This window comes from Sceloporus occidentalis, unplaced genomic scaffold (assembly GCF_023333645.1).
Source record: "Sceloporus occidentalis isolate IW3139 unplaced genomic scaffold, rSceOcc1.0.p SCAF_6, whole genome shotgun sequence".
In the NCBI taxonomy this organism is placed as follows: domain Eukaryota; kingdom Metazoa; phylum Chordata; class Lepidosauria; order Squamata; family Phrynosomatidae; genus Sceloporus; species Sceloporus occidentalis.
In genome coordinates, this window is record NW_028316986.1 from 65160378 (window position 1) to 65182663 (window position 22286).

Sequence of the window (22286 nt, forward strand, 5' to 3'; positions counted from 1 at the left end):
AATAAGGAACTGTTTGCTTCTCCTTCCTAGGTCTATTGGCTTTCTTTCCTCACTGGAAACCGAAACATTATGATGTTATTGTTGGGGTGCTGTCAGCACGACATAATGATGGGCTGCGGAACGCTATAAGGAACACTTGGGTCAGACATTTGAAGCAACACCCCGGACTTAGTCAACGGTAACTCCTGGCCCCCTCTCTAATGATACTCCAGACTTAGAATTCATGCTTATGTATGAGGTCTCCAATGTTTTTAATGGGAAGAGTTCAAGATATTACTAAAATAACATTTTATAAAAAGCCACATAGTTTACAGCAGTTTTTGTTGCCTGCTTCTGAATGCTGTGACAAGAAATGTCTTGATACAAGTTTAATTTTTTTTTAACTTGTGCTTCTGGTATCGCCTTGGTTAGCTGGAACTTTCCAGAATGTTGATTTGTTACATATTAGGATATCTGCTATTTTACACAATATTGGCAATAAAGCAAGATTAGTGATTAGAATATATTTGCACACTAATTTTATTGATGTTTAATTAGTTAGATTTGTAGCTGTAAATGCTTTATTATGAGAGAAATCTATAGATTGCTAGCTTTACTGTAAAGTAATCAATTAAGAGCAACTGCCACACTCTTCTTTAATTAGCTTAGAGAAACTGAAGTACTGGAAAAGTTGTTTAGCTGGATATCCCCTGTCCCCCTTTTATTCTTTTGTAAAAGATAGAAATTGTATTGTGGTTATCGTATCAACATAATATAATCTTAATAATACATTCTGAATAACCTAATTTGGGAAAACATTTTCATTTGTCCTTATAATAAAAGTTCTAAATATGATGGAATAAAAATCAATAAATGTTGTTAATACAATGTTAGTGTCCTTGTGAAGTTTATAATCGGTGCACATGGATGTGATGTACCCGTGGAAGACAGAGAAGATCCTTATTCTTGCAGACTTCTGAACATCACTAACCCAGGTAAGAATTTCTAGCTTTTCAAAGGTTTTCATAAACTATTCATTATTTACTGTGTGCTTGTTGTTAATTAGTCCTTGCAAACATAGTAAGTCCTAGAAAGTAGAGGTTATCAAAGTAGATGTGTTCCTGGGCTTTGCTTTTTAAACAGGAACTTTAGTACTAGAGGTAGAAATTGCATGGAAATAATTGGGATAAGTTCCTATACTACAAAAAGAAAAACAGTTCAACATGTTCAAGCAAAGTTTTTTATTCAAAACTAGCGTTATGTACATGTGACATGAAACAGCCAAATCAGATAAGCCTTGAGTAAGTAAACAAAGGTATTTTGAATCTTCTAGTAACCACTTGAAAGCTTCTTCCATAATGCATGCTGGGATTAGGATTTCCAGATCAATGCATTTTCAATATGCGAGGGTAGCTGGTGAGGCAGGCTAATCTGCTTTTCCCTTCTGTTTCTATTTTGCTCTTCATACATGCTCAGTATGTGATTCTGGACAAAGTTTATCTTGCCTATTGTACATAAGCACACACAGTTACAGTAGGATTGGTTAGAGTAGAATCCCATTCTTTCCCTGGTCAAGCTGTATTGCATTGCTTATTGCAGACATGATGTTGCTATCTAGCACTGAAAGTCTGTCTTTCTCCATCCCTCCTTTACCATCATCCCCTGACAATGCTGCAAAAAATGTCCAGATAGACAGAAAACAAGAAAAGCAGAAGCTGGACTCTCATAAAAAGACTGTAAAAATGAGCTTCTTTGTCAGAGGTTTTGTTAACTGAGATTTGCCTGTATTATTCATTGTGGAAAGGTTAGACTGCAGCTTCCAGAATCACTCAGTCAGCATAGCTATTATGATGGGGGTTTGGGGAGTTGTCAGAAAAAAGTAATTTTTCTGAGTTCTGATATTCTTGCCAGTGGTGTTAATTAACAGGGATACATTTCATACTTTGTGTAATAAAAATGTTCTAGAGTTACTGAGTTTCAATTGCCTTTTCCCCCTAGGTTCATGCCACATTCTTTGTTAATCTTTTCATACAGTTCTGAATCAAGAAATTGAAGCATTCACTTTGCCAGAGGATGATACTTCAGTGCTGTCAGAAGACAGAGTTGTCAGTGTGCATTTCAAAGTCCTTTACCCAATTGTCATCACAAGTCTTGGGGTGTTCTATGATGCTAAGGGTGTAGGATTCCAGAGAAACATCACAGTGAAACTATACCAGGCAGAACAGGAGGTATGCTTCTGTCGTTATCTTAACAGGTTGAACTAAATCTGAAAGCTTTAAGGCAAGTAAAAGTAAAGCATAGAATGACAGAGAAGTTACAGATACCTGTGAAGAGTGAACTTCAACATGCACATCTCATTCAGCCAACTCCAACAGTGGTGGCTGTGATGGGGCTGCTCTCTCCTGCCCTCCCTCATTGAAAGCATATTTGGCTACCTGGCAAATACAGGATGAGCAAGCAGCCAACTCTGACAGTGACAACTACTGGCAACTGTTTTCAGCCTTGGCCTAGACAAGAACTGCACAGCAAAAAAACAGTCCCCCTCTCCTCTTCCCACTGCTTCCATCTCCAGAACCTGGCTCTTATTCAGCCAACTATTCAGTTGCTCTCTCCTGCCCTTCCTCGTTGTGAGCACATCTGCGCACTCGGTGACTGCAGGATGAGCAGTTTTGGGGAACACCCTGCTGCCATTGCTGCCATCACTATTGGAATTGGCTGAATAAGATCAGGCATTCTGGGATCCTGCCTTGTTTCTCTTACCCATTCAGATAGTCCTCCTGTAGCTTGTTTAATAAGCCAGGTGGGGAAGGATTTAGTACACATGTACTGTAGTACCTTTCATCTTTCCAAGATCCTGTCCTTATCCATCAACACTGGACAAATAGGTCCAGGGGCCACTCGATCTGTTGCAACTCTAATGTCCAAATCAGACTTAATCTGAGCAGTTTTATTTGGAAAGTGGTGTGCATATTCTTCATAGCATGCTGCTGAGTGGCTTAACTTTTCCTGTGGGCCAGATTGTAACAGACACTTTGAAACAGTTCTGCTGGGTGGTTCTTTGACATTGCAATAGTGGCAGCAAAAAATGGTGTGTTTTGTTTTGTTTTGTTTTTGCTAACCTTATTGCCTACCATAATCCTTAAGATAGACTTTAATCGACTCATTCCAAGTTTTCTGCCAGTGTTACTCTAGTCTCCATCTTACTTAATTGTTGCCAGCTCCTTGGAGAACTAGAGAACTTATAGTAATTTGAAATCCTGGATTTTTAAAAAAGATTCTTTGACATTTAGGGGCAATTAGAAAAGGCTAGGCTTGGGGCAGGTATGAGGTAGACCAGGTATGAGGTAGACCAGTGTCAAAAAAGAACAGTGGAAAGGGCAAGATATCAGGTAGCTGTTCTATGCTAGCTATATGCTTTGAAGTTAAATTAGCACTGTGTTGAGGGAGGTGATTGCACAATGATCTCTGGCAACTGTCTCTCTTTTGTTAATAAAGAGGCCTATGGCTTGGTGCTAGGGAATTCTGGGAACTGTGGTGGAACATTTAGGTTTCTCTATTAGAGAACTCAGGTGCCACAATAAACTACAATTCCTAGGATTCCCTAGTACTGAGCCAGGGCAGTTAAAGCGGTCTCAAACTGGATTATTTCTGCAGTGTGTATTGGATTTATGTGAAACAAGCTGGTAAACTTATGTTGTTGGCTTCTGGTTAATGGCTATATAGTTGGATAAATGTGAGATGGTTTTATATATTTAATTAAGTTAACTATACAGTCTAATGTGGCTTTAAATAGAGGGCTTGAGAAATAATTGGCCTTCGCTGAATGCTGGTAAAAGAAATTTGTAGGGTCCCCCCCTCAGTTTGTTAGGCTACTGTTATCAGCTTTCTGTGATGGTTAGAACAACTAGACAAGGTTGGGCTGAGAAAGAAGGAAATACAACCAAAGATGAACCAATTGTTTTGAGAACAGGAAAAATTTGAGCCCTCCAATTTTTCAAAGTGGGACTAATGCTTTTGGTATGCTTATGTTTGATGTATCTATGCTTACCCTTTAGTTGTGTCCAGAAAGCCTTACTACCTATATCTCTCTGAATTCAGAAATAAAGCTTGCTGATCATCCACAGAAATCTGATTTAATGAGTTGTGGGGAGAGTTCAACTAGTTCCTGACAACTGTTTTAGCCTTGGCCAGTTCTGCTTTGTCAAACATGCATGTTTCAGCATAAAAATTGAAAGTCACTATAATAACATTCACTTCTCATTTTCAGTACCAGTGTCTAGTAGACAAGTGCATAAAACATTTCCAACATAATAGCTGTAATACATGGAAGAGATTTGTGAGAGCTGTCTTGTGACATAAATCGTAACAGGGAAAGCAGCTTTCCCTATTTCCTTGTTATGGTTAGCAAAGTTTTGGAGACTATAATAAATCAGAGTTTGAACTGAACTTATTATTTCAGTAGCAGAGGTTATCAACTGCCTAGCATAATTAAAATTTTCAGCAGTGTGACATACTTATTGGTTTTACCACTTTAATGCATTTCCTTCTATGTCTCCAGATGAGTCAGTGTGGCCAGGTTTCCATCATTCATCCTGGCAGCTCTGTATGTATGACTGCCTCTGACCTTCTGTCAGCCAGATCCCCCTACCCAGAAGTCTTGTGCATATTTGTTGTTTGGAGAACAGAAGAAAGAACCAGAAGTTTCAGGGGAGGCGCATGCTCTAATCTTTTGTGTGCCCCAGTACAAATGACAGCAGTTCTCTTCAGGCACCAGATGACTTCTAGGCTAGTTTGTGGTCATCACAAAGGGCAGTTGGCTGGTAAATGAGTGTTGCAGTTTCACCTACCTGCTCCAGAATTCACCCAGTTTCAGAGTTTCAAAAATAATGTAGTGTTGTGTGATGTTAGATATAAATCTAGCAATTAAAAATATAATTAACACAAGGATGGGCTATTCTACTCTAAGGAGTGTTTGGAAGACAATTTATATTTATGTTGATTGAAAAGGATAAAGTTGATATGATGCCATGATCTGGGGAGGGGAGAATGAAGGGTGGGATCGAGAGATAAATATATCTTCATTGCGGTACTTTTTTGAGAAGAAGGAATTGTTGTATGTATAGGAAAAGAGAAAGGGAGGAAGGATAGATATCCTGGACGCAGAAGGTTTGTGACTAAATTTAAAGTAGCTTGGTTTGCATACTTTTAACATGAACCTGGAAAGTGCTATAATATACTTTGCTTCATAGGCATACATCATTTTTATTCAGAAACTGGTATACTGAAGTGTGGATTGAGCTGGCTTAAGCCCTGGGGTGTTGCTACAAGGTTTTGAAAACATAATGGGTGTATTCATCCCCCTGCTTTTTAATATAATTATTTAGATTTTGTAATTTTTTTGTCTATTGGGTCTACAATTCTTAAAAGCTGAGATTTTGTCAAGAATGGTAAAATCATCTAAAAAGCACGGGAGCAAGTCATGACAATTTTTTCTGTTATAAACTAGCCAAAAGTGTGTAAATATATGTTATGTTGATGATGTTCATGGCTTACAGATTAGTTTCTTATTGTTTCCATAGGAGGCACTTTTTAGTGCTCGTTTTAGTCCACCTAGTTGTGGAGTGCAAGTGAACAGACTTTGGTACAAACCTGTGGAACAATTCATTCTACCTGAGGTATGTACAAAATATAAACCAGGGCATATATAAAGCTGATGCTTCACACTAGCATTTTGGGTTTTCTTTTATCTGTTCATAATGTTTAAGCCCATTTCTGTCATTATTAATGGCTTTGAGACTGTAAAATGCCACACATTCTAGGCACTAGCATCCATTTCTTTTTGCAGCTCAGAGCTCTATGAGTCTGTTTTTCTGTAAGTAACTAAAATCTTCTTAAGATCCTAATGACTTAATGACATGTGGGGGAAGTGACATTATACTCTTTCATGACAATAGTTTCCAAGCTTTGGTACAGAGAGAGCAGATTTTAGGCAGCCATTTTTCATGGGGTGAAAAGAGGGGGCATTATATAAAATTTTAGGATTTTATGGATTAAAGTCTGTTGCATTGTTAATGCAGTGGGGAGATAATTGATTGGTCCAGAGAATGGAGTCCTCTAGACTTAAAACATAGTTTAAATCCTAGCTCAGATAAGGAAGCTCAGATGAGGAATGGTAAAAAAAAAGCCCTACTGGAAAATTATTTTTCTTTTCCTGTTTCCCACCTGAAAAATCTGAAAATTACAAATATTTATCATGGCTGCATTCTGAGATCAAGTGAGGTAAAAAAAAATTCCCCTCCTAAAAGTGTTGGAAATACAGATTGAGTGTCCCTTATCCAAAAACCCCAGTGCTCTAAACTTTTGTACTTACAACACAAGTAGTGTAATATGTACCTTTGCAGGGCTGGAAAGGGATGTGAGGCTGGTGATAGATGTGAACGAATGACCAGGAGCACCACCACTGCTGTCTCAAAGACAGAAAGCGACTGGCTGGAGGGCTTCCAAGATATCTCCTGTAGAGTAATCAGGTCTCTTAAATAAAATAAAATGGTGTAGTATTAGCAACCTGCAAAGACTTTGTTAACTGAAGTATGCCTGCACAAAGCTTGCCAACCAGATTTGGGCATGGTATTCAGTCCCTTGGGTCAAACATTCAGTGAATCAGATTCATCACCATTTCCATTAATTTGGAAACCACCAGTTGCCACTGAAAAGAGATGTTTTATTGTTCTAGGAAGAGAGGCTTCCAGAATTGTGCAAATCACCAGAGAGCAGGGAAATATTTTTAAAGATTTTTAAAACAGAAAATCTTTAAAGAACGGGCTGTTGTGTTGTATTGTTTTAAAGTGTACTGTTTTGAAGCCTTTTTGTCTTTTTAAAGTGTGTTGTACTCCTTTAACATACTTGCTTTTGTATGCTTTTCATTGTACTGTCCTTTTAAATTATAAGCCACCTGTGGTTTATGTAATGCCACACCATATTTTTGCATTACATCGGAAAAGACTATTTTAACAATGGCTGCTTATGTACTCTCAGTTTATTACACAATTTGTACATGTTTTGTTGATATTAAAAATGAAATTATTTTAAGGCAAACTTTTTTTAAAGTATAAGTTTGGGGTTTACGGAGCCTCACACTTCAATATCTTTTTTCATATGTTACGAAGAAAGTGATTTGCAGTGTCTCTAATTGTCTATATAAAAGGCGTTGTTCTGAATAGACAGCTGCCATACAGCAACTGTTCATATTCTGTGAATGAAGGCTGTGATAATGGCAGGCAGGGAGGAACAGTGTGACAGATTAACAGATTAACAGATTGTACAGTTAAGGTTTATAAAGTGTTAATTGTGTAGCATTTAAATACCCAGATTATTTACACCAGTAATCTGATAATTTTGTATTTCAGATAATATGGAGTCCATATGTACTTGTGTCTCCAGATGAGAGTTGTTTTGAGAAACTGGAAAGAAATAGTTTTCTGTGGGCTATCTGGGCTATATGGCCACATTCTGGAAGAATTTATTCCTGCAGTTTCGCCTGCTTCTGTGGATGGCATTTTCAGAGTCTGGTGGCATGGAAGTATATGGGGCACATATATTAGTCCCTCCCAACCATGGGTCACACAAGTATATATATCCCACATACCTCCATGCCACCATCCTCTGAAGATGACAGCCACAGATGCAAGTAAAATCTCAGAAATAAATCCTTCCAGAATGCAGCCACATAGCCCAGAAAACTCACAGAAAACGATGGACACCGGCTGTGAAAGCCTTTGACTTCACACTGGAAAGAAATACACTTAAATAGTTCACATATTGAATGGTTTAAAGTTTGTCCTTTTTATTTTGGTTAATTGACTGGAATTCTTTCAAAAGTCTGCTTGCTTTTGGAAAGAGATTTAATGGAGACATAGTTAATCCGTTTAGGGTTGCTTCATACGTATTTTTATGCAAAGCATTTTTGTATGTTTCTTTAAAACTTCAGTGTTTATATGCAACAAATTCATAGGTTGAGCAACAGGTTTGCCAGAAACAGAAGGCTGGCAGTGCTTCCTTTTCACATAGATGCCTGATGGCAAATGCACTTGCTTCCACAGTTTCTAAAGTAGTTTTGTAGTCACTAGAGTTAATCTGAGAAATAATTTGAGCTCCTTTTCTGAGGACAGGGGAGCTGGCAGTAGTCATTGTTGCTCTGGCAACGTTAGTGAAGGCTTAATGGAGCTGTTTGGAAGGTACAGAATGCAGGGGCCAACCTCTTTACTTGGAGTGGAAATCTGTAAAATTCCTATTGAAGCTAGAGAATTTGACCACTACATATAAATTCTGGATTTTAGGAAGCTTGAGTCCAACATATCTTTCTTTCTACCTGTATTTTAAAATAAATTTTGTCCTTTCCTCAGTTGATGGTGAAGTTGCAGGGAGCTTCTGTAAGGTTCTTTTTGTTACTTCCTTCCCAAACATTTGGAATCAGATTTGAGTTTATCTTTGTTCATCATATTCTGAAGATATTGTAAATTGTTATTTATCAGGTGATTCTATGAGCTCCGTTAAAAAAAATGTTATTGACTTTCCATGTAGATGTTTATTATTATTATATTTATTTGTATCCTGCTCTTTTCCCAGAACTGGGACTCAGAGTGGCTTAACTTTCACCATAACTGTAGTGGAATTTTTGTTTTAAAAAGCATTTTTTATTTTAAAATGCTTGGCCTATTATGCTGGAAAATAAATCAAAATAGGATTTCTGGGCAGACATATGGCTGCCTGATCCTGTCATTAGCACTCTGCAGTGAGGGGAGCTTTTATGGTAATTAACCCCAGGAGAGAAACCTCTAACCAGTGAAACTTTCCCTGGATCAAAGAAAAATCAAAGGATTTGCTCCCAAGTGTCCTGAATCCTTGTTACTCATAAGTATACCACTTTTTGGAGTGGTTGGATGTGGAATGAATAAGGAAGGATTGAAGGTGCTATAGCTATGCCTAAACTGTGAAGACCAGCTCATTAGATTGTAGGGGTCTGAATGGACACTGAGACAGCAGCCTGCTTTCTTAAAACCCCTGATAAAATCTAGGAATTATAAATGTGAGGAATCCTTCCAATTAAGATGGTTGCTGGAAGTGATTGTAATCAGACTTTAACTAGAGGTGGGGAAACGGGAAGTTTTGGAAGGAAGGAAGGAAGGAAGGAAGGAAGGAAGGAAGGAAGGAAGGTAGAGTCCTTTCAATTTTTTGTACAAGAGCTGCTGGCAGAGATGCATCTGCTGACGTATCAAGAAATATCAGACATGATGAAGCGATTGAAAGTAAATAAAGGATTTGAGACAAGAGAGTAGGGAAATTAAAAATTTGATGATAACTGGAAGGGGGATGCAACCCAGGATGAAAGGTGGATTTGAACATGAAAATGGCAGATCAAATGGCAGCGCAGAATGAAGCTAATCTGGAAATAGTGTCTATGAAAGATACAGATTGGGAAGAACAAATTAAAGTGCATTCAGTGGTGGGATCAGCCTGCAAAACTGAGGGGGGATTAGCGGGTACAATAAGAAAGAGAGGGTTAGGGTTGAAAAGGGGGTGAGGAATTAGAACACAATTCCCAGATCAACTATTTTAAGCAATACGGGAATCAGATGTCTATAAGTACAAGATGTGTGGAAGGGAGGTGGATGTCTTGGAGAAGGGTGATATCATGGTTTGTACAGCTGAAGAGAAAAACTTGTGTTAAAGTTAAGACGAAATTGAGAGGATAGTGTTTGGTTGAAGCTGGGTTGAGAAATCTGGTTCTAGGATAAAATGGCATTGAGGTTTTGATGTGGAATATCTTTTAAACTAAAAAAACCTGATAGAAATATAGAAGACAGATGAAATAGAGTTATAATTTTAATTGGAAGGACTGATGTTATATAAACTTAATATTGCTTAACATGATACAATGAGTTAATTCTTTAATAGGATTATAAAAAGATAGCGAGTGATATTTTAATGTTAGGTATGCTGTTCTTGAGAAGAAAGGAAAAAAAATTGGTTTTGAGGAACACTAAAATAGAGTATGGAAAGTTGTGAACTACTGGAATTTTTTTTCTAGAGAGGTCTGCAGTAACCATACAGGAGGTCTCTGCTTCTCTGTTGGTTAGGAACCGGAGGACTGTCAAAAAGTGAAATTATTTAAAAAGCAGAACCCAGTCTTTTTTTTTTAAATTGCACATACAAAACTGGACATGAGATGGCACCAAGTTAATGGTGGGAGAAAAAACAGCAAATTAACTTGGTGGGGACAGTATGTGGTTGACAGAGTGGACCAGGGGTCAAAATTGAGGCACATGGCTATAATTTAGATCTGTTCAAACACTGAGCCATAGAAAGGCGAGAAATGCCTGTATTGTTAAATAACCACTGAAAGGAAAAATGGAAGTCATCTTTTTCTTTGTTCTCAAATCTTTATTATTTACGCCTTGTTGTGTGTTCTTCTCCCTTCTTTTCATTTTAATATATCTATGTAATCTCTAAAAAAATATTTTTTTAAAAAAGGAAAGTAAACAAAAAATAAACAGATCAAATGCAGTTGATTGGTGGTGGTAGGGGGTGAAGTCTAACCATCTGCCAGGTGAAGCTTATCTATCTTCTGAGTAGAAGCACAACTGTCTTTTTGCTGCTCTTAGGAAAGGAGCTTCAGACCATTTAGCTTTCTGACTGGATTGATTTTGGTTTTGAAAGCATCAGACTGATTAAGGATAAGAGTGTCTATAGCCAGAGTAAATGGCTGAAGAGTTTGTAGAAGAAGAGCTGAAAGCAGCATTGATTTTATCCTTGACTCAAGTTGTGTTTATTTTATTATATAAAATATATAAATGAACAATAGTCAGAACAACAAAAAGACGTGCTAGAAATTTTTAAAAGGAGCTGCATGTTAATGTGCCCATTTAGTTGCTTACATGAGTGGAAAGGCACTCTGGTTGTAAACAAGGGGCATTTTTTAAAATGTTGTTTTGTGTATGCCACCATTTCTCTTTCAGCAGTGTAAGGCATCAGGCTTTTGTAGCAAAACTTATAGCCCAGTGTCATTGATAAGATACCTTTCCATTTCTTGGTGAGAAAGGAACATTTGTCTGTGTGCAGTATGTCTGTGTATGTTTATATAGGAAATTTGTCTGTATGCAGGTGTTACAAAAGAAATAATAATTTGTTTTGTTACAGTGGCATTTCTCTTCCTCTCTGCACTTCACAAGTAATATAAATGATTGTGTAATTACATTAATAGAATCAGTAGATTTTCTGTGTTGGAATCTTGCATAGTGGCTGCAATCCCAAACTGTGCAATATTTAAAAAAGCAATAGGAACACAAAGAATTGAAGGAAATCTCAAATAGTCTAGGCTCTTTATAATGAATGGCACTACATCAGTAAGCACCTTTCAGTGAGACACAACAATACTAAAGCAGCTGATTTTGTTAGACTTCCATAGAGGAATCTTCTAGTCATTAAGTAGCTTATTTTTCTGTGGGAAAAAAGCATATATTTAAGGAGACAAGATAAAATTGTAAACTGGATGCAAATACTCAGAAATAAGTACAGAGTGATACCAGAGAAAAGGGAAAATGTGCTGAAGAGACAGCAACACCTATGAAAAAAATAAACTTTGTTGGAACTGCTTTTCCTGCCAGCAAGAATCCTGGAAAAAGTATTGTAGTTTTACCCCTTTGGTAACTTCATGCAAAGAGAAAAAAATGCATATGTGTCATTCTATCTGCACTCTCCCAAATTCCACCAAAATAAAATTTGAAGGAGGATTCCATTTTAGACTGTACAGGGGAATCAATTTCTGTTTTTCTCTGAGGGTCAGTGAGTAAGCTGGTTAAGTGCTAAATGGAAAGTTACTAAAATGGGGTGTGAGAGGTGGTTCATGAGAAGCATGCTGGTAAGTTTGCAGACTGGGTATACATGAACTGCCTGCTTTCCTAAGCAGCTGTCAAAATGTGGAGGGGGAGTTAGTTTATATGAAACACTGCAATCTGCTTTAGAATATATGTGGAAGAGACCATTAAAATTATTAATCAAATTTCTAATAGAGTTATTGCGTTATTTCAACTATTATATCAGTTTCACTGCGCTTTTATAGTTAGAACAAAAACACTGCCTTGGCATATGTGAAATACTAACCCTATTTCTGAAGATTCTGGGAAATATTATTATTATTATTATTATTATTATTATTATTAAACTTTATTTCTAAAGCGCTGTAATTATACACATATATAAGGACAGAAGGGTACACGACCAAGCAATTGAAGGAGACACTGCCAGGGAAGGATAGTGCTCAGGGGAAGGATAACGTATGCCATCTTGCTTAATGATTGACCCGTACAAATCTCTCCCTGGTCTCCCACCCCTTAAACAGGGTTTTGGGAGCCCAGTGTTTCCCTTGTAGCTAGTTGTGTCCAGTTATACTCTTTAAAACATCAGCTGATAGTGTTCCATATATATTTAAACAGTAGATTTCTTCTTTTAAATCTTATCATGTGCTTGTGTAATTTCTTAAAAAGCAACTTAAGCTATATATAACTTTCCAAGAGTGGGGTTAGAAACAAGGATGACCATTTCTCTGGAAATAGCTATATAGCCTGTTCCTTAAAGTTTTCAGGAAATCCCTTGTCATAACAGTTTGACTATAAAGTGAGCTGAAAGCATTTAAAAGAGGGGTACAGAACCTGAACTACCATGTGTACAAAATTTACTGGTAGGCTAGCTATCAAATATTGTTTCTCTAGGCCTGGATTTCCAAAAGGTCTCCGGTCACCAAGCTGTAGTTACCATATTTTACAGGCTTTCTTTTCCTTCTGACTAGGAAGGGAAACTAACTTCTCACCAAGACTTTGCTCACTATACCGGGAGTAAACTACATTGAATACAGTGGGACTATTGAATAAATATCCTACCACTAGTTAGATTATTGTGCTACCTATCACTCCTCTTACAAATGGTGCTTATTTTACCTATACCATGGATTCTCGATATCTGCAGGCTTGCTATCCACGGATTTAAGCATCTGCGGACAGCAAGCCCTGTTGCTTTCAATGGGGGTGCATGCATGTGATTGTATTAGTGGCCATATCCATGTCATGCCCACCATTGAGGACAATGGGACTCGAGGTCCCACTATTTTCCTTATTCACGGTAGGGTCTGGAAAGGATTCCCGACTTACAAGGGTGGACTGTATTTAATAAATTGTGCCTATTTTACCTATATTTTACATATATCAATTCTAATTGAACTGATAATATCTGTATTCTTGAAGTTCATTCCTTTATTACCTCACTATTCCCTTTGCCCCACCCTAACACACACACAGACACAGAGTTACATGTATATACATGGAATTGGGGATAATACTGTATGTATCTTATGTGGACTAAAGTCCACAAAACTTTATTTCAATTTTTTTTTAATCTTTAAGGTACCATAGGACTTCTTGTGTTTTATTTTGTTTTACTTTAACAGTAGTGAATAATATGCCCATCTCTGGAAATGGATAGGATTAGGTTTTAAAACTCACACAAGGATACGAAGAAGGGCAGTTGGTCTCCCACTTAGCTGAAATGGAGAACATCTGTTCTCTGGGTAACCATGACTAGCAGTTGGCTTGAGGGATGGGGGTGGGTGGCTTTACATGTTTAATGAAGATTAGTCACCATCTTTAACAGCTAACTAATCAGTGTGTCATGCATTGTTTGTGTGTTGGTATAGTGAAAGGTCCATTTTATTTCTCTACATATTCTTCACTAAGGAAGGGGATATTCCCTAATACTTGTGATTCATAGTAATGAAAGTCTTCCATAGCTCTACCCCCCAGATCAGATTAACACATTGGATAAAGATGTGATCTTATGCCTGTGCACTACAGTAAGTAGCTAGACTGGAGGGGAAGAACTGCTTTTAGATGAGAATCTAATATGTTGCTCTCTGTGTATGTTTACATAGGAAATAAATGTCATTGTGTTCACTGGGTCTTACTCTCAGAAGAGTGGAAACCAGACTACAGCCTGAACATAGCTTATTTCATACATCACCTGGCAACAGATCTGGTATCTTGCGAGTACATCACAGGCAAGACAGTCAGTGCAATCCTCATAAATGGAACTGAATCCAGAAAATCCTGTTGAGACCTCTTCACACTAGTGGCCCTAGAAGAGCTGAGTTTCCTAGGTTCTTATTAATCATCAGTAGTGAATGTATTTCAGGAACAAAAGATATCTGGCTAGCACCATGTTCAGTAGTTACAACATTGGACTAAGGATCCTGAGATGCACATTTATGGTGGTTATGGCTATCTTTTTAGCTAAGTAGTGCCTAAACTGAAGGGTTTCCAAGGCACAGCAGATTGGATAGCTAGGAAATAACATCTGCAGCACTTTCCCTGTTGCAGGGTGTGCTGAGAGGTGCAGAGACCTTGAGGGATCTCTCCAACTGCCTGTTCTCTGTGCCTTGTAACTGGCAAAGAGCTGCAGACATACATTTCCAGTTATCTGATCTGCAGCAACTTGGAAATCCTTTGGTTGGAGCACTGCCAGGCTGAAAAAACAAGTTTTTTGGAACTTGAGCATCATCAGATGGAGCTATGCCAGTGGAACTCAGTAGTCATTATGTCTGACAATGCAGTATCTCAGCTAAAGTGTATAGCTTTGGGAGACATGTAAAAGAACTCAGTCATTCAGTACTTATTTTCTTGTATATAATAGAGTTGTTGTCTTTACTAAAAGTCTTCACATAAAAAATGTCAGATGGAGAATTACATTAAAACAATTAAGCTGGTGGTCCAGTACTCTATTAATATGTCAAACAGATGATGATTTAGAAAAGAATATATACATTAAAATTAAACCACAAATGCTTGGAATTTATTTTATTCTCCAGGGAGTCTTAAAAGATTTGAAACATCCATTTATAATATGTACACATACAGATACAATAATAAGTGGTGATTGTAATAATAAGTCATGATTGTTTTGACAGAGTTTTGAAGGCACGATTGTATGGGAAAGCCAGGATCTACAAGGCCTTGTTTCTAGAAATCTTCATAAAGTGATGGTGAATGATGGTGGAGGTGTCTTCAGAATCACTACGGTCAGTCCTTCATAACTGAATGTAATCTTTATAACAGAGTAGTGTTTTGGTAAACTTTTGTGTATGGCAGATTCAAAACCTGGAAAAGGTTTGGACCACAGCTCCCAGTATCCCCTATCAGCCATGCCTAGTAGCCATGGTAGCGGGGGCATTCTTGGAGGTATAGTCCAAAAATGACTTTGCCAGCGGCTCAGGTTTCTTAGCTGATAACATAACAATTTTCTTTTACAGTTTTACTAGAAATTAAAATGTTGCTTTTCAGTTGTTTATCTCTGTCTTCTCATAATTTTGTGCAGACTATTCTACTGTTATGCAAATATATCAATTCACAATGTAAATAATGTCTCCAGAGGTAAAATGCTAACATTCTCGGCCCCTTGGAGTGTATTACTAAATATTTTATTTTAAAGCCACTTTGTGAAGTAATTGGTTAGCTTGTTAGCTGGGAAACATTTAGCATAGAACAATTTACAAAAATAGTTATGAAAGTATTAGAAAATGCTGGGCCTGGAGTAAGATAACAAAATATCATAAATGAATGTGAAATCAAAGGCTTTCATGGCCAGCATCCATATTTTTTTCTGGGTTTTCAGGCTATGTGGCCACTGTTCTAGAACATGACCACATAGCCTGAAAAACCCACAAAAGGCTATATCATAATTCCTTTATATAAATAAATGCTGTACCTATGTCTTGAGTGCCAAGTCCAGTGAAAAAGCTGCATAGGGATGTAACACATTATCCCGTACATTTTTTTCAGAGTGGAGGCCGAAGAATTAGGTACAGATTTCTAAAATGTTGAATTGTCGACAAAATATGGAACTAATCTTTGTACTTTATGAGTAGAAGTTATATGTAAGTATTTAGAAAGAATTTCTCCCACTAGTATAGAACATGGCTCTCTTTAAGCAATTTAGCTCTTTAGCTTCCACAAGTAGAAGTAAGGTCAATATTATTCAGATTCACCTTGAGGCCAAAGTAGTCATTGTGTTAAACACATGGCTTCTCTCAACAAGGAAACTGTGTGACAGCCATTTTTGTGAGGCACAGTAATAGATCTAGATGTGATAATTTCTGCTAGCTATTCATAAAAGAGGTAGCAGCTACATCTGCAACAACTGTTGTCACTGAGAGCAGTAACAGCACATTTAGTCCTGAATCCAGCAAACATGCTAGAGGAATGTAAGTCTCCACCATCATTCTCATGTTTTTGACAAAGAAAGCAAATGTGGCTCCCATTTCCTTTTTGGTGCACCATAGCAGCCAGGGGATTTCTAAGTACAGCTCAATTCTCCTGGCTGCTGATTATGTGTGGGGCTGTGCCTAGGCACATGCCAGCTGCCCTCTTGTACTGAGTAGGAAAAAAATGCCACCTTCACCCCTTGTGTAAGATTGCTGCTTATTTGCAGGGTGCTCAAAGGCAGCTGGAATGTGTTTGGCACAGCACCATACCTGATCAGTGGCCAAGAGAAGAAAAGCTACACCCAGAAGCCCCGTGGCTGCTTTTGTGCACTGGGGAGGAAGAGAGGACAAGGAGCCCACATCTGTTCCCTCTGACAATAACACAAAGTCACATTGGTGGGGAAGAACATTATACAGGGAGGTACAGAATACTTTTTTTGCACAACATCATTCAAAGTACATACTGTAGTATAATTGAGGGCTATGCCAATGTAGGTCATTGATAGAGGATCCTCAACTCATCAAGCTAGGACTTGAACCCTCTGGAGAAGAAAAGACTCCAGACAAACCAAGAAAATCCAGGTTCATACTTTATCTTTATGGAATCTGTCTTCTAGTATTTGGGTTAGATTCTGTCGAAATAATGATTTGAAAAGACCGAAAAACAAAGGGTACTATAAATAAGCTTTATCTATATTTTTAAAAGGGTAACAAACAATGTATATAACAAAAGTATACAAAACCAATATATACAAAGGATACAAAATAAATCTTAGTAATAATGGCAAGCACAATAACAATTAGCAAGTAATACAAACTATATTGAAGCAAATAACACAAATAAAATACAACAGAAAAGAAGGCTGAGAATAGAGTGAGTAAAGGAGGGAGAGAGACTTACAACTAAAGCTAGCCTCTCCATTAATCCTATAATGGTCATTAACCCTATAATGACTCGAGTATAAAGCTTGTTACTATTCCAACAGATTCAAACTTAATAGTCTAAAGGCTTAATAGACTTAGGCCTGAAACACATGGGCCAAAAGAAGCAGCTTCCTGCCACATTGGAGTGTGGCATTTACATGACACAGGTCCCCAAAGCAGCTGGAAGCTGCTCTGAGGCTGCCAAAGAGAGCCCAAAGCCACAGCAAAAAGGAGCCATTTTAATCCAGCTCCTGGCTGATGCAGCTTTGGACCACAGGTGGAGGCTCGCTTTGGGAGTGGGCTGTGCAGTCGCTATGGTCCCCGGCTGATTGTGGGCAGGGTGGCCAGAGGCCGCTCCTTCATACCTGTCTGCTTCACCCATAATCAATAAGTTAATTAAATTACTTGTATGATGACTCGATTATAATTTCCTTAATTGGGCTACCACGATCACTTGATAAAATGGGTGGCAATCCAGGTGGTGATGAGCTGCTTGGATTGTGCTCCACAAACTACTTAAACCCAAGGTATCAGCATATAAATGGGGAAGCAGAAGAGGAGAGAAGTCACTTTAGGAATAGTGGACTGAGAATGTGTATAGGTGTTGGTAAAAATTGTTTTTCACTTGTTTTACAGGAAATGCCTTTCTGTTGCAAAAGGCATCTCTTGATGCAACCAAATGTACATAGCTAACTCTACTGTACAGTCTGGTTCCCTAACAAGGAACCTGGGACCTCAGCTGCCAAAGGACAAGGGGTTGTGTATGTTGCCTATTGACTTACTGCAACCCTGTGAATTTCATAGGGTTTTCTTAGGCAAGAAATATTCAGAGGTGGTTGTGAGCCCAGAATTCTCACAGCACTGAGAAATGTGTCGGTAGTCTTTGGAGGAAACCATAATTGCAATAAACAGATCTGAACCCATTTTAGTATTGGACAATAGATGTAACTGTAGTAAAAGTGTGTCTGATTCCCCTTTTTTTAATCACTGTGTAATAGGCAGGGGAAGGGTCCTTGCCTCATGAATTTACACAAGGTGTGGAAGGGATCGCAGGAGGCTTTATTTACACAATTCAAGGTAAGTATATAAAGACAGACCTAAGTCTCAAAAGGTGTAATCAAGTCATGAGTTTGCTGTGCTTCCTCTAAAGCAGAAGTGGGCAACTTTGACAGAAATGTGCTTCCAATTAAAAAAGAAACAAACCAAATCACATATTGCATTAAGGAAGAGAACTGTACTTCTTTTCTTCTGGTGGTAGGGATAGGGGGAGATCAAGAGAACCTGAAGGCTGCAAAAACAAGCAAGTGGATCACACTTGAGCCACAATGTTACCATGCCTGATCCCTTACAGCAGGGATGGGGATTTGGCCCACCAGGTGTTTTTAGTACAAATCCCAGTGTGTCCAGTACCAGCATACACACTTGTTGAACAGTGAAGTATTGTGGGAATTGTAATCCAAAACATCTAAAAGGTCAGAGATTATCCACCTGGAAATGACATTGACTTAACTGACATGGCTATCATTTGATATAGTTAAGATAGTGAACACTGTAAAGGAGTAAAATATTTTTTGTGGCATGTAAGTTACATGAATAAAAACAATGTAGCACTTGTTGACTGCAAAAATATTAATCCCCTGAGTCAATATTTCATAGGCTGTACCCACGCTGGAGAAATAATTCAGGTTGAAACCACTTTAACTGCCATGGTTCAATGCTTTGGAATTCTGGGAACTGTATTTTTGTGAGACATTTAACGTTCTGTCACAGAACTCTGGTGCCACAACAAACTACAATTCCCAGAATTCCATAGCATTTAGCAATGACAGTTAAAGTAGTGTCAACCTGGCAGAATCAGCAATATGAAACTCTCTCTTGCAGCCCCTGTGTCCTGAAGAAACCTGCTGCAGTTGTTTCTAAACTTAATTCATTCTGAAGGCACACACTGCAGTTATCTAGAAAGACATTAATCATAGAATCATAAAATCATAGAGTTGGAAGAGACCACAAGGACTATCCAGTCCAACGCCCTACTGTGCAGGAATATACAATCAGAGCACTCCCAACAGATAGCCATCCAAAGAAGAAGACTCCAAGGCAGTGTATTCCACTGTTGAACACCTCTTACTGTAAGGAAGATCTTCCTAATGTTTAGGTGGAATCCCATTGCTTTGTGTCCTAATCTCAGGAGAAGCAGAAAACAAACTTTTTCCATCTATAGTACAGTGCACCCACACCAACCGTAGACTTGCCATCCATGGATTGCACTTCTGTGGATGGCAAGCCCCAAGTTTTTCAATGCATGTTCACCCGTTGAAAAGAATGAATTTGAGCATCTGTGGTTTTTGCTATCCACCGGGGGGGGGGGGGGGGGGCTGGAACAGATCCCCCATGAATAGCAATGGTTGACTGTATTACATTTCTTCAAATATTTAAACATGACTAACATGTCACCTCTTAATCTTCTCTTCTCCAAGCTAAACATATGGAGATCCCCAAGACTTTTAAAAGTCTAAAAATGTATTAAATCATTTATCACTTAAAACAAGATGATCTGAAGTCATTTAAAGCAGTTTAAAATAATGCCGACCATACCAAATATGCAAATTGGATATAGCGAAGTAGTACATTCACTTCAACTCACACCCATTTGCAAGTACACCAGCCATTCCTGAACCAGTTATTTGCTAATATACTGAATACACATGTCTTAGAGCAGCTTCTCCATTTGGTTCCCTTCCAAATGTTTTAGATTATTGCTTCCAGAATTCCCCAGCCATCCATGTTGTGCAGGCTGAAAGATTATGGGTATTGTAGTCGAAACACATCCTGAGGGCACCAGATTGGGGATGACTGTCTTGGAAAATAAGGTTTATATATTAGAAGATAAGGATTTTATATTGCTGTCATATGAATGCTAAAGCTCCTTCTGCCTCCCTTTCAGAAGGGGAGGTACTTTTACAAAGCCTCCAGAGTCGTGCAGAGAGACTCATACATCATATAAAGAAACTTGAAGAGGAAGATGCCTTATTGAAAGAAGAAAGCAACACTTATGATGATATTGTTTTTGTTGATGTTGTTGATACCTACAGAAATGTTCCAGCCAAATTACTGAATTTTTATCGATGGTATGTTTATATTTTGTGCACAAAGATCAGTGCCTTGATGTGGATATTGTGGGTATATGAGGAATTGATGAAATGTAACTTGAAATGATTGCTTTCTTTTATGCACAGCTGATTTTTGATACAACCTTGTGCATTTTTTCTCCTTTTTTCTACATAGTTCAAATACTAATCTTCTTCGCTGTTTGTTTTCATGGTGTCCTTGTTAGACCCTACTCATTTTCCAATAATGGATACATATTATGTAAAATTGAGATGCCTCCTCCAAAATTACTGCATTTGTGTTATTACTGCCATGCCATACGCAGCTGTGCATCATTGGCATCCGTTGGTCTGTAATATCATGATCAACAAGCAATGCAGCTTCTATACTTTTATCATCATCATCATCATCATCATCATCATCATCATCATCATCATCATCGTCATTAGTTGTATCCTGCTTTTCACCAAAAGTGGGACTCAAAGCAGCTTCCTTTATACTTTTTCACTACTATGTGAACTTTCATTTACTTCTGTTCCTCCTGGTGGGTTTGTTTGTTTGTTTGTTTTTGGTCCATAGCTGTACAGTCTTTCATATGCAACTTCAGTGCTTGAGTGCACATCTAGGCTAATAATAATAATAATAATAATAATAATAATAATAATAATAATAGGTTTTATTTATATACCGCCCAATCACTGGGAATCCGAGCGGTTTACAATAGAGGGGATAACAGACAGTTCCCTGCCCACAGGCTTACAATCTAAAAGACACGACACAAAAGGAGAAGGGAATGGTGAGGGGGGGAGGGAATCAGGTCCAGCATTCTTCTCTCCCTCTGAGGCCTGGACCAAGGCAGATGGACCGGAGGGAGGGCTCTTCTTCTTCAGGCTAGCCCCTGATGGTACTGGGCCAGCCATCTCTCTCCCTCAGAGGCCGAACGAAATTACAAATTACAAATGATTAAGAGAAACTTCTTTACCCCTTCTCTCTTGTTCTTCCAACCAATGTATCCTTTCAGGATGATTAAAAACAGTTTTTAAAATTTCCTCCGTACTGATATTAGGGCAGGGATGGTTGTGCAGAGCCTGGAAGGGCACAGCTGAACTATTGCAGCTGCCATTTTGGCCACACTGCATCATTCTTAGTCACTTTTTGGCTATTTGCAGGAAGACTACCACTTTCTATTTCACTGGATAAGATGGGATATTGCACAGTTTGTGTCTTGTGTGAATAAAATATAATTGAAGCTTCCTTTCGTCAGTTTGGGTGCCCAAGACTTTGATTAGGGTGTATAGGTTTCTAGACCTCCTAGGGCTAGAAAAAGAACATGGAAAACATCAGATTTTCTTATTAGCCTTATGTTACCAATTAAATAAATAAATAAATTAGGACTCTTTACTTTTAGCAACTGTGTCAAGAAGGGAGTTTCAGGTGTTTGATTTGTTGTACCAAGATGCCCAAGGAACTGGAAAGCTAAATGGGATAATATTCCTTCATCTATGCAGTTTTTAAAGGTTTACAACCCCAGCCATAAAACATTAATTGTCACTGCTTTGGCCTTTTTCCATAATAGATTCTACAGCAATTCTTATATATGTTGAAGGAGACTTTCATATAACGTTGTCATTTTTTCACTTTTGGCTATAGGACAGTTGAAGCAGCAAGTTTTGATGTGTTGCTGAAGACAGATGATGACTGCTATATTGATCTGGAGGCAGTGTTCAAAAGAATAAAGCTTAAAAATCTGGGCAGACCAAATACTTGGTGGGGAAAGTGAGTATCCTCTTTTTTCAGTAAGCGTTGACATTTTTTGAACCATCAGTGTATGTAGTGCTACACAGGATTTCATGGGCACCCAACAAGCTTGGGTAGTTTATGTGAATCTGCATTTGCAACTCTTTTGTATTTCTCTCATTCCTGTTGGTAGAAAAATTGAACTTATAACTAACGGAACTGCGTGTTTTGGAGA

The 22286-nt window shown here is 38.1% G+C and overlaps 1 protein-coding gene across 3 annotated transcripts in view; it reads left to right on the plus strand.

The window, feature by feature from the left end:
* B3GALNT2 (beta-1,3-N-acetylgalactosaminyltransferase 2) overlaps window positions 1-22286 on the plus strand; it is a 44581-nt gene that overhangs the window by 13535 nt on the left and 8760 nt on the right. For all 3 annotated transcript variants that reach the window (XM_089529877.1, XM_089529878.1, XM_089529879.1), the window contains exons 2-9: window positions 31-178; window positions 874-974; window positions 2014-2207; window positions 5559-5654; window positions 14990-15100; window positions 18205-18283; window positions 20151-20334; window positions 21965-22090. In XM_089529877.1, coding sequence (XP_089386003.1) covers window positions 31-178; window positions 874-974; window positions 2014-2207; window positions 5559-5654; window positions 14990-15100; window positions 18205-18283; window positions 20151-20334; window positions 21965-22090 — 1039 coding nt within the window. The remainder of the gene's footprint in view (window positions 1-30; window positions 179-873; window positions 975-2013; window positions 2208-5558; window positions 5655-14989; window positions 15101-18204; window positions 18284-20150; window positions 20335-21964; window positions 22091-22286) is intronic.